The sequence below is a fragment of the Onychostruthus taczanowskii genome, unplaced genomic scaffold (genome assembly GCF_017590055.1).
Source record: "Onychostruthus taczanowskii isolate IOZ18803 unplaced genomic scaffold, ASM1759005v1 scaffold20, whole genome shotgun sequence".
NCBI classification, from domain to species: domain Eukaryota; kingdom Metazoa; phylum Chordata; class Aves; order Passeriformes; family Passeridae; genus Onychostruthus; species Onychostruthus taczanowskii.
Window position 1 is genome coordinate 5,723,759 of NW_024499240.1, and position 13,421 is coordinate 5,737,179.

Here is a 13,421-nt window from a genome sequence, read left to right on the forward strand (position 1 = left end):
CTAGATCATTCCATCAAGAGCTCACAGAAACAAGATAATATACTCCAGAAACAATTTGTGAAAAACTCAGATCCATATTTCATATCTGCCACAAAAGCTCATCAGAGTAATAACCCTCCTTCTCCTGGGTGTTATCCTACCATCTGCTCCTCTATTACTTATCTTTATTTTGCAACTAATTAACAGCATAATCTTCTAAATTCAGCAAGTTAATTATCATTATTGTGGTCTTTGCAGCATCATCAGTCCTTATGAAGTCTTGTCTCTCCACCCCCAGAGAACACATGAAAATGAAGTAGGTTGTGAGAGGGTCTGTTTCTTTAGAGTAGGCTCATTAGGTGTTTGCTGATTAGCTCGGCATGCAGAGAGACAGGTCAGAAGAATTCTGCTGAACACAAGGTCCCATGCCGGGCTCCAGCAAGTTAATGTTGGTTTCTGAACATTTGCCAAGCTGCCCTCTGTCACTTCTCAGTAGAAACCTCCTGCAAAGTCGACTGGTTGCCTACTGAGTGCAAGGTATTTTTCAGATTGTGACAAAGTTTTGCATGGGAAGGAGGAGATGGAGGGAAACATTCCATATTAAAGCAATTTTGAAATTCTTCAGAAACTTTTGCAATCCATGCTGAAGAGTCTGAATGCTAAGTTTGCACCCACAAGCTGCACACTCAAAAAGGATGTTTTACAGCTGCAACTCAAGGCTCATGTTCCATACACAGAAAGCACACAATTACAGATCTTCTCATTAGAACACCAGAAGCAATTCTACAATTATTTAAAAATCATGCATCCTTATCTTAGTGAGGAAGTTTTTTGAGGGTTTTAAGTTTTTTGGTTTTTTTTTAAATACAGTTATTGCATCTACTTCTAAGCCCCTCTAAAATACCATAAAAACTGACATACATGTGATTTTACTTAAGTATGCAAAAGTTAGTTTCTTTAGCACACTGATAAACATGGAATCTTGTCAGAAAAACTGACAATTTATATTAAGTGTGCCACAGAAATCTGAAACACATTTTTACTCCTACTGAATATCATTCTTAGTATAAGATGCAAGAATATTTCCAAAATAGGAGCAGTAAAAGACAAGGCTGTGTCTGAATAAAAGCTCTAGTAATTTTGTACTTCAGCTCTACAAGCAGTAGAGAAAAAGGATCCAAGAATGTTCAAAACTATAGTAACAGTGCCTTTCACATCTGTGAATGGACCAGATCTGTTCACTACAATAAATTCAATATTGAGGCAATAAAATTAAAATGCAATCTGATTTTATGCAATTCTTTCAGAGCACTGAAACACATCAAGCACTGTATATGTTTCTGTGGTGAAAGAGATCCTATGACTGTGCTTAATGCACTCCTTCACTTAATGTCAACTGTTTCAGTTGAGAGCCTCTTGCAAGAATGCCACCAATCATAAGGATTTGGCTCACTGCACATACAATTTTAAAATTTTTGTCTGTCATGGCTTTTATGTATTCCTTTTTTTTTATGACTATTTTTTCCTCCCAGTTATTAGTCCATGCAGTTGGTATACATTTTTCTATCTCCTATTTCACTCAGTGAACCTGTTCCCACATACAACTGCTCCTCTGTGGAATTCATACAATCATTTAATGTCAAGCAACTTGACCAGTAAGCAGAGAAAAGACCATTTCAGCAAAGAACGAACAGAGTTCGAGAGGTGACATCTCAGTAACTTGCTTCGCATCAATAACCAAAACTGCCATGCTGAAGGAGTCTGACACTTCAGACTGGAAACTTATTGAACATAGAAATAAATACACAGTTTTGATTATTATGCATTAGACTTGGACACCCCTAATAAAAAGTCATTGCAAATGCTGTAAGAGAGGTCATTTGCAAAAGTAAAAAAGTCTCCAAAAGCTGTCCCTTGTGGGGAAAAAAATCTCAGCAAGTGCCTCAGTTCCTTTGTCCTTAAAGGGTTGTACGACTTCTAGGACAGCTAAAAAAAATTTTAACTATGCTATAGGAAGGCATCCAATGTTCACTACCAAAGGCCTCTCCTGCCAGTTATTTTAAGTTTCAGAGTTTGGAAATGAAAACATGAATTTGTTTACTAAAGTTGATTCACGAAAGTATAAAGAAGAAATACATTTCTTCTTTGAACAATTTGGCAACTTGTAAGGAAACAAGGGATATTCATCAAAATAAAAATGTGTTCTTCTCATGTTAATACAAATACAGAAATGAAGTTATCTAAATTCCTATTTAAATTTCAGAGCATTAGGAAAGAAGCACTACAATCTCTAATTTGACTTTTATCTAACTACCTCTCACGTTCACTTTTAAAAAAAGTCTACACAACAGTAGCCTTTTGTAAGCAAGCAAGAGTGAAATGAATGATGGAATGAGGAATGTAATCAGAGCACAAAGTTCTTTTCTTACTACAAACCTCTAAAATGTGTTAGCTCCTTGAAATATGCAGAAATAGCCTCTGCAAAGAAAGGCACTAAGCACAGAAGAAAGTGCCTGGTTTGTGCCAGGTATTTCATCCGAAACAAAGAGCTGTACCTTCTACACAGGACAGCTCCAGATCTGATAACAATGCAATAATTTGGTGCTATTACACATTAAATTTACTACAATCAGTTTTTCAGGAATTTTACTCAACCTCTGAAGTTATTAGGTTTGTGTCAACTTAGAATACCTTGAAATAGTATTGTGGTATGATAGCAGAAAATGCAGAACACCATAATAGCAAGTACGGTCCTTCAGTACAGGAGAGGCTCAAACAAGTACTGCCAACACCAGATATAAATAAACCATGTCAACTTTCCAAACTCTGCATCCCATACAGTACAATGCTTACTTAAATACCCAAGGAAGCTAGGGAAGTTAGTCAGGAATCTATTCCTGCCTGTTTTTTGTATTTGCTACATATTCCATTCTTACATTTTATAATGCAAAACAAAAAAGTCCATGAGATTGCAAGGTCTGTCTATAAAGAACAATAAAAACTTTCCTCAAATAGTAAGTAAGAAATAAAGCAACAGCCAAAAAAATTCCAAGTATCTATACTCCTGGGAATGTTTGGAAGGGAACACCACAGCTTCACCCCTTGATCTGGCTTTTTGTTCAAAATACACTAAGAATACTATGCTGACAGACTTCATAGGTTCATAAAATTGTTTAAGCTATAAAGACCTTTAAGATCAAGTCTGACCATTAAGCCAGAACTGCCAAGTCCACCACTAAACCACGGCCCTAAGTGTCACATCTCCATGTCATTTAAGCACCTCCAGGGATGGTGACTTCACCACTTCCCTGGGCAGCCTGTTTAATACTTGACAACCCTTTCCGAGAAAAAAATTTTCCTACATGTCCAATCTAAACCTTACCTGGTGCAACTTGAGGCTGTTTTCTCTCATTCTACCAGTTGCTGTTCAGAAGAGGCCAAGTCCCACTGGGCTACTATCTCCTTCCAGCTAGCTGTACAGAGCATGGAGGTCCCCTTTGAGCTTCCTCTTCTCCCAGCCAAACAGCCCCAGCTCCCTCAGTCAGTCTTCAAAGGACTATCTCTAGACCCTTCACCTGCTCCACTGCCCTTCTCTGGACATGCTCCAGCACCTCAATGTCTGTCTTGCAGTGAGGGGCCCAGAACTGACCATGGAACTTGAGGTGTGTCTTCACCACTGCCAAGTACAGGGAAACAATTCCTGCCCTGGTCCCGCTCGTCACACTATTGCTGATTCTGATACAAGCCAGGATGACACTGGCTTTCTTGTCCACCTGGCCACTGCTGGCTCATGTTAAGTTGGCTGCTGACCAGCACACCCAGGTCCTGTCCCAACAAGCTTTCCAGCCACCCTGCCCACAGCCTGCAGTGCTGCCTGGGGTTGTTGTGACCCAAGAGCAGGACCCGGCACTTCACCATGTAGAACCTCATACAAATGGCCTCAGCCCAGTGATGCAGCCTGCCCAGATCCCTCTGCAGAGCTTTCCTACCCTTCTGCACACCAACACTTTTGCCCAACTTGGTGCCATCTGCAAACTGACTGAGGGAGCGCCCCATTCCCCCGTCCTGACCACTGATAAAGATACTGTGCAGAACTGGCCCCAACACTGAGCCCTGGGGAACACCGCTTGTAACTGGCCACCAACCGGATTTAACTCCATTTACCACCACTTTTTGGACTCAGCCATCCAAGCAATTTTTTTACCCAGCAGACTGTATCTGCCTAAGCCATGAGCAGTTTCCCCCAGGAGAATGCTGTGGCAGACAGTGTCAAAGCCTTTAATAAAGTCCATGTAGAAAACACTGACAGCATTTTCCTCATCCACCATAAGTAGGTCACCTTGTCACAGAAGCCAAGCAGGTCAGTCAAGCAGTCTGCCTGTCACAGATCCATGGTTCTGGATCTGATCCTGGCTGTTCTGCGTGTGCTACAATGATCAAGATCATCTGCTCCATGACCTTCCTCAGCGCAGAGGTCAAGCTGAGAGGCCTGCAGTTCCCTGGATCCTCCTTCTAGCCCCTCCTGAAGATGAGCATCACATTTACCGACCTCCAGTCACCTGAGACCTCCCCAGTTAGCCAGGGCTGCTGGTAAATAATTTAAAGTGGCTTTACTGAGCTTCTTCCCTAGCTCCCTCAGCACCCTAGGGATCCCATCCAGCCCCATAACCTTCTGTGTGTCTTGGGGCTGTAGCAGGTTGGATCAGAGAGGCTTTGCTCTCCTCCACATGGCTGTCTTCCAGCTCAAGGTGCTGGGTACCCAGAGAGGAACTAGTCTTATTATTAAAGACTGAAGCAAAAAAAAGGCATTAAGTACTTCTGCTTTTTCCTCATCCCTTGCCACTGTGCTTCCCCCCATATCCAATCTCCATCCAAGATGGAGATTCTCCTTGGACCTCCTTTTGTTGCTTATGTACTTAGAGAAATATGTCTAGTTATCTTTTACAGAGTAACCAGATGAAGTTTTAGCTGGGCTTTGGCCCTGTGTAACTTCACAACATCCACACAGTCCTGAGTTGCCAGCCCCTCCACACACACTTCCCTTTTTCTCCTGTGTTCCATCCAAGGCTCTCTGTTCAGCCTGGCCAAGCCTCACTGCTGGCTCATCTTCCAGCACCTTTAAGATTTACTTCTTAAAGGATGTCCTGGACTCCTCTGCCTTTCAGAAATGCCTCCCAACATGAAGGAGAAACGTGGCCATAACAGGCAAAAGTACACAGGGCATGTTTCCAGAGTTCAGCTAACTTAACCATACCAGTAAATCCACAAATTGCAGCATACCATTAATACATGAAGAATACAGTGTTCATTTATTAAATTTCAGTGTATTAGCTTATTTTTCAACATTAAATGTGAACTATTAATGAAATGAAAAGTGAGCTGTAAAACTAAATATTGTCTTCTGTTGGCTTAACCAGGAACACAAGTGAAAAATAAACCTGCTTCACAGAATTTAGTATGCAGCAAGCAAAATTATTTTTGAGAGAGACATGAAAAGAAAGGGTTTGATATCACAAAGATTTGAATTTAAAAATTAAATTGAACTTTGCAGTTAATAAACCATCACGTATCTGCCAACAATGCATCCCATGGCACAGTGAATTAGTCTTACTCTTGGAGGCTTTTCTACATAAACATTAAGTTTCTCATTAAATTGCTTTTACTTTCAGGGGGATAAGAAATTAAGTTTTTTATTTTTGTGAATAAGCACTATATAAAAGTAAATGAGCATAAGAAATATACATAATTCTGGTATTCTTGAATTCTGCTCATGCTCCATGTTAAGCAACAAGGAAAGGAAATACTGCAAATACCCTTTTTACAGTCTCACTTAAAAAAAAAAAAAGATAAGCAATCACTGAAGTGCATATATTAGCTAAATTGTAACGAGAAGGCTAATGAGACTGTTAAATTTTAAGTCTAATGATCTTTGTTTTCCTTTGCATTTGAGTGATTGCTTCTTCCAATGTGAGATCAAAGTCTTCACCACACATATGTATATCCTCACTGCCTTTAAATCATTCTAAGAGAAAATCACTCAGTAACATGCTTAAAAACCTAATTCCTTGCCCATCTAAAAAATTATTTGGAACCAATTCCTCCTGGATTTCAAACAGAATTCAGAGCGTGAGTCTCCTGACTCTAAAACATGTTCAGTTTCTGAGAAAACAGTTCTTCCTTTCACTTATTTTACATTCTTCTCTTCTGGATTTAAGGTAAATTAATTTTCTAAGAGCTGGTGACATTTAAGTATTTTCTGAGGTATTAAAAGATTCCTTTTCCCATTCCCAGGGAGACAAGGATACACAAAAACAGACCTTCTTCCGTTATAGCCTCCTCTATACTATTTCAAAAGTCATTGTGTTCAGCAGAGCAGGAAAATTGAGGAAGACCTGACAGCATTAGGCAGAGTCAGCGCACCTCTCCACAGCAGTTTCAGTATTTGGTGAATGTGGTCTAGGTGTGCTCACTCTACGGGAATCCCTTTACTCCAGAAAAACCAGACTCACTGTTTCTCATACTGTGGCTTGAGAGGAGAAAACAGGTAAAGGAAAGAAAGCCCACAGGTTTAGATAAGAGAAATGAGATATCTAGGAATGTTAAGGGCATCCTCCCACTTACCAATATCAATGCAGAAAAATATATTTTATCTAGCAGGTGTTCCTGATTCTCTTTTAGCACAAAGTAAGAGCTGAAGGAAGAGGAACACTATTCCACAGGACAGACACTGTTCATAAACAGGTTAATTATTGTTTAATAATAGATCTTCTATTGCTTTAGGACAGTTGGAACAAACAAGACAGGAAAAAAGAGAGAAGCAACTGCCTAATGCTGCATAAAATATTTCAATAAATTGATAAATTCAAACTACCATCTTAAATGGTCACTAACATTAAGCAAAAAAAAAAAAAAAAAAAAAAAAAAAAAAAAAAAAAAAAAAAAAAAAAAAAAAAAATCAAAAACCAAACCAAATTTTTCTTGTTTTAGACATTCTCCAAATAATCCTCAACTCCCCCCAAAAACACCCAACACAACAGAAACAACCTCCACACAGAATATTTTTTTAACTATGTAAGTACTAGATATTTAATTGCAAAACTCTTGCCAAATGGATTATATTCAGTTGAAAGTCTGAAAACATTTTAAAGAACATTTTTTAGTTTTTAAAGAAATATCATTCTTTTGGGAGTAAACATTCTGAAGGAAACATTCACATGCTACTAATCTTGTCTGTCTTTCTCCCAGCTAGCATTTCTGATCCTCTGATACAAGAAGTAAGAAGGAGTTTAGTTAGAAAATTTATTTAAAAGAATGACTAAAAATAAGATCAAAGTGGCCATTAAGAACAGAACTAACATAGGCTGGAATTGGAAAGAACTGTACAATAAATGCAGATGTTATTTTTCTGGTTTTATTAAATTTGTATTTGCAGAATTTAGACTAATAAAAGAAAACTAAAGCTGTTTTAAAAAGCAATAGAATGTAATTAATTTCTCAAGTTATTCTTCTTGAGGAATAATGGAGTTTTTCACTTACCAATTTAGCCTCAGACTGCACTGGCTGTGGGGAGGAAGGCCCTGGGATTCCTGGGATACTAGGCACCATGGTGACAGGTCTAACAAGCTGACCAGATAAAGTATAAAAATGAAGAAAACCTGAGTATGTTATCATGATAGAGAGCATTTGACAGCACTACCCTCTGAAGCCAAAACAGCTATCAAGGTGCTTAAAACTAAGTTCTATGCTGCACTTATGCAAATCTGCTCCACTTTCAAATTAATATAGCATCATGCTTACTTACTGGAACTGCAGCAGGGACATGCACATTAGAATTTGTGATAGATGCAGGAATAGCAACAGGCATGGTTTGTCCATTAGGAAGATGTAACAGCAGAGGAAAAGGACCTGGAACTGGACTGAAAAAGGAATGAACTATATAAAAGAAAACTTATCCAGAGAAGAGAACAAGTTTACACATTATTTTAAACTGGTTTGTTTCTTTACAGGTGTAATGTATAATTTACTTGGAGATCAAACATATGAACTTAGTGATGTGGAGAACATGGCATTATATCTCACATGTAGTGAAAGTCCAATGTTTCATGTGTAGTAAAGCACCACATTACACCAAAGCATCTCAAATTCATGTATTAACTGCAGAAACAGTAACTGAAAGTAAATCAGATTTTCAAATTCTGCAAGAAAACATTTTACTAAGATTTATGTAACTTACACTATTGGTCTGTTAGATGATGGAGCTTGGGTGATAACAGTACTAGAAGTTGGTGATGGTATTGCCTGCTGAATAATAACACTTGAGTCAGAACTCGTAAGCAGTACATTGGGAACCTGGAGCGATGCTGGACGAACTATTGTTGATGTAGGCTGTGCAGTCTGCTGCAGTGACACTTCCTGAGGAAAAATAAAGCTTCATCAGTTTGTAAAATACAATTACAGACCACTGATTCCAACTGTTAAATGAATTCAGTTTGATGGAACAAATCAGAATTTCTGTAACATTATGCAAATAGAATCAGTTATACAATTAAAAACATTCAAAAAACTCCCTCTGGATGAATCATTTAAACCAAAGTAAAATTGTTTCAACAACAGTGATTTTTACTTTTATGACAAGCCTGGCTCAATTTATTCTAAGGCTACTATTATTTCTTATTGCTTCTAATTCAGTTTTGATCAGATTTTAATTTTTTTTTCCCCAAGAAACCCATGGTACTACCAGCACCATCATGTTTACCCACACTCCGAATAAGGAAAATGTTTTATGATGTCCTTATGCACATTTCAGTTTCAGTCCATTGTTCTGGATTTAAACAAGAGAAACAAGACATTTATGGTTCAGTAAAAACAATAACAAAAAAATTTTTGACCCTTTTTCTGTAGCTGTCTAACTAGAGTGATAAGACTACTTGGAATGTTATATTCAGAGGTCTGCAAAATATATGCATATCCTGATACAGAAAAAATTATTTGAGCACAAAAATCAAACTTTCTTAGGTGCAAATAAAGAGTAGACAGAAATCCCTATAGCTCTTAGCTTAGCAACCAGGTAAAGCACATTATCAGTTGAATGCTGTACCTCTATTTGCCGTTTCTGAAAAGCCAGAAAGGCTTTACTGTAACCAATGCCTTTGTTCTCAGGAAACCCTTGATATTGCCAGACTTCAAATTTACCTTCAGCAGACTTGTTGCCAAGTCATTCTTTTGTCAATGCCTACTGCAATCAATGATACATAAAATCACATTCTTAAGACCAGCAAACTTTAGTTGCTCTGCTGCTAAACAGTAATTCAAAGAGAAATCTCTATACCTGTGTCACACAGACTGCACTGATTATTATTTTCTTTGAATGAAGCTTGAGTTTTGAAAATTCATCCATAAAGCTTTAAGTAGTAAACTCTGAGCTCTCTAAGCAGATTGCTTGTCTTTGTATATATTAATGCACAAATGTGTGAGATCCTCTGAGCAATTCATAGAACTGTAAGCTTGCTGGCAAACTGTGGGCTTTACAAAAGAAAAGACTTTAGATGATGAAATTTTCTCCCTCCAAAAGCTCAGAGGCTAGATTTGTCATCAGGGTTCACTAGTTCATTCATACTATTCCCCAAGGGACCTAGAAGACTATTCACAGTGAATGAGAGTTTTTGGAGAATAACAGTGAGCTGTGCTGAGGAAAGTGGAATTGTTTTAGTATCAATCTGGGGTATAATATTTGACTGCACTTAGCACTACAGATGAGCATTCAATAACAAGACAACAAACTAGTACAGAATTGTGGAAACAGAAAGAAAAAAAGCCCTGTATTGTTAGTACAGGATTAAACACTTCTTTGCAAGTAAGGAATTTGGTATAACACCTTACAGATCTTATTCAGGAGACAGAACTGCTTGACTGTGGAAAATTCAGAGCTCAGAGCACCAGCTGAACTTGTATCCTAGCACGAACAATCTGCACAATTCAGGAAACATCATGGTGGTTCTTACATGTGAACAAAGACTACAGGATCATATGAACACTTGATAAAGAATGGACCCTTGGAAGGACTTTCACAGAATCACAGATTGTTTGGAGCTGTAAGTGACCTTTAGAGACCTCTCCAGTCCATCCCTTCCGCCACGGCTAGGAACATTTTTCATGGGATCAGATTCCTCAGAGTCCCAATCAGCCTGACTCTGAGCACTTTCTGAACCCAGCCTAGAAGTCACTCATGTGTCAGTACCACCTCCTACCTCTGGGCAAGCAGCTGGGATTGGTCTCCCAACTGCTGCTGAAAGCAGGGAACTACATACAAGTGAGACAGTAAGTGATGGCATTCTGTCAATACTTTGCTGCTCCTAACAGAAGCTTAATTAATGCATGTTCTAATAAATACTGACTGTAGAACTTGGCCTTTCCCTGGCTTGAACTCCTATCAGGAAAAGGACAATCTGAAATTTTTAGACACAATGTTCTATGGAAACTAGATTTCAGCAATTGTCAAAAGATCAATGCACAAAATTCTGAAATAAATCTGTAAAATTCTGAAAATGGAAACCTCACATACAATTGTTTCTGTGTTATGAAAGATGGCAGTTATGCTTTGTTTACAAGATCAGAAATGCTCTTCAGCCATTAAAAAAGAACATGTTCATTCACGAGTGTGTTTATACAGCTGAAAAAGTATTTTCAATCTCCTCTTTACACTAACTAACACTATACTGAAAAATGCATGCAGGTGCACGTTACTGCAACAACATGGTAAAAACATAAGCTGCAGATTTAAAAAGTATTGCTTTAAAGTAAACTGACATTTTACAAGCATATAAAAACAAAACCATAGACCAAACAGTCTGATGGAAGATTCTAACTGATCACTAATGCATTGCACTAATGAAGTATAAATTTTGTCTGGAATAAAATACATTGTAAATATACTCCCCTAAAGAACAAGAAAAATAGAGCTGAATTTGCAATCATAAGATTAAGTGACCTTACCTTTACCTACCTTTCCTTACAGGACAGAAGTTTAAGCCCACCCAAAGGTACTAGACTTACTAAAAGGACTTCTCCAACTCTTGTAATTCCTATTCTTGAAACTACAACCCACTGAATGGGAAATTACAGAACAGGACAGTTACTTTAAATGTTCTCAGATGTGCATATTTGCAATTATTTCCTATCTAAAAGCAAATTCCATGCAATAACTTTCTAATGCTATCAAAAATACATAGAATTCTTTATACAGAAATGTAGATGGCCAGAACTAATACTGTAGTTGATTAATACTGTAAGAGAACAACTGGTTTTAAAATAAATTATGCAGTTAACTACTCGGCAACAACTAAGCAACTTTTAAAACTGTTGAGGTCTGCCCTTTTAAAGTCCTGTTAATAAACAACTATAATGTTTGAAAGCTCTTATTACTTTAAGGCTTAAAGACTTTATACACGTCTAATGATATCTTGGTCTATTCAAAGCAAAGTATTGACTCTTACTGAAGCCTAACAGAACTCATGGAACTCTCAGAAAACTAGGAAAAATAATTAAGCATACTTTTTTGAGAGTCCCCAATGAATTTTTGACAACTACATACAAGGACAATTATAACTGCCTTGCACATACATAAATAGGCTGTATTCATTTCAAACTACTAAAATATTTGCAGCGAACAAAATGGCTACAGTTAAAACCATCTATGCCCTGAAAAAATCCCTTCTCTCTTTCAATACATCTGCAAAAGGCGAACACAAAAACCTAACTAACAACACTCTGCTCACATTTCTCAATGTCTGCAGGTCACGTAGAGCTGTACACTCCAAGCAGCACCCTCAGCCTTGCTCAGCTTGTCTCTACAATCAGACATGAGAATGGCATTGAGCAGCAGCACTGTCACAGTGACACACTGAAACTGCATCATCACTGAGATGAGTTTATAAATACTGCCAAGCACCGAGATAGAATTTTCACTTGTAATGAAGCTAATGAGATACTGACCCACTATTGTATGAAGACAGTAATATTATCTCCTGCCAAAGTTAGATTAATTGGAATAAGTATTTGCAGAACAAAAAAACCAAAAAAACTAACCTCTAAAATAAAGACTTAAGATTTGAACTATGATTCACTTAATCCAATCTTTACATATATTCCTTTAAAATGCTTTTACTATTTTTGAGACTGCATGATTGCCTTGGTTAACCATGATTACTCATCCTTGCTAACTAATGAAACTCAGAAAAACTTAGTAAGGACAAATCTGAATTAAACCTCTTTACAACTTCTGTCACACACTTAATGTTGTTCCTCGTATTAGTTCCTCTGGCGGTATAAGAACTGAAACACAGAGGTTCAGACTGGATCCGAAGAAAAACATTCTACCCACAGGAACAGCCTGGTACTGGAGCAGGTGGCACTGAGGCTGTGCAGCCTCTCTCTCACAGAGGTTTCAAGACCAGACTGTGCAAAGTGCTGAGTAATTTGGTCTCATCTCAGACGTAACGCCACCTTTGAACAGGAAGTTGGACCAGGAAATCTGGCAGACCTTTCCAATTTGAATTACCTGGGACCCAAAAAAGTCTTGCTGATTCCTGGGAGTAAGGCACCTAAGTCCCTCATACACAGACTGCCCAATGAAGATGCACATAAAGACTGACTAGAGCAATAGCTACGCTTTATTATGGTCTGCTCCTAATGTTTGTATTTATTGAAGACTAGAAATAATTAACTCCCTAATTTTGCTCCATTTTCTGTACTTCAAGAGAACTCCACAGGATGAAAACACTGCAAGTGACATATTAAAGTGATCACTACTAATGACGATGCATAAACAAAAATAAAGAACCCTTTTAGTCTTTTCTAAGATAGCAAAAATCTTAAATTTTATTTCTTTCCTGACTTTCCTGGATGGCCACTTTACTGAAAGTAATTATTCTAGTGAATAAAGCTAACTGAAAAATTGAACAAGTTACCTATATATCCACTGGAATGTGGCAAATGAAAACTCTCTTCCTTTCAACTACCTAAACAGCATGGCTATCACTATATACAATAAATTTACAGATGATCAGAAAGTTGAAAAATAAATTCCAAGAAGAGAAAAATAAAGGTTCTGACCTTTTCATCATTGGTAGTAGACTCCGGATGAGGTAAAGGACTATCTTGATGAGTTGTCTCTACAACTGAAGGTTCTTCAATTTTATTTCTTATAATTGGTGTTGCAAGAGGGGACAGGTCTAGAGGCATCTATGAGCAACAATGTAAAACAAAATTAGTAAGTGTTTAAAAAACAAAACTGAGCAAGAAAATATAAATAACTGAAGAGAAATAGCAGCCCATTACAAGACAGAGGTGCTGATGTTTGAAAGGTCATGATGCAGATGCATCACCAGTCAAGGCTATTTTATCAGCACTTACATGAACACCAATCTTCAGTAACACAAATGTCT

The 13,421-nt window shown here is 37.8% G+C and overlaps 1 protein-coding gene across 4 annotated transcripts in view; it reads right to left on the reverse strand.

The window, feature by feature from the left end:
- The window catches only part of ATF2 (activating transcription factor 2), a 47,710-nt gene that overhangs the window by 19,222 nt on the left and 15,067 nt on the right, over nt 1-13,421 (reverse strand). For 3 of the 4 annotated variants that reach the window (XM_041403265.1, XM_041403267.1, XM_041403266.1), the window contains exons 7-10: nt 13,090-13,218; nt 8,213-8,391; nt 7,781-7,895; nt 7,516-7,602 (exon numbers count right to left, since the gene is read on the reverse strand). In XM_041403265.1, coding sequence (XP_041259199.1) covers nt 7,516-7,602; nt 7,781-7,895; nt 8,213-8,391; nt 13,090-13,218 — 510 coding nt within the window. The remainder of the gene's footprint in view (nt 1-7,515; nt 7,603-7,780; nt 7,896-8,212; nt 8,392-13,089; nt 13,219-13,421) is intronic. The other variant, XM_041403268.1, reaches the window with a different exon arrangement.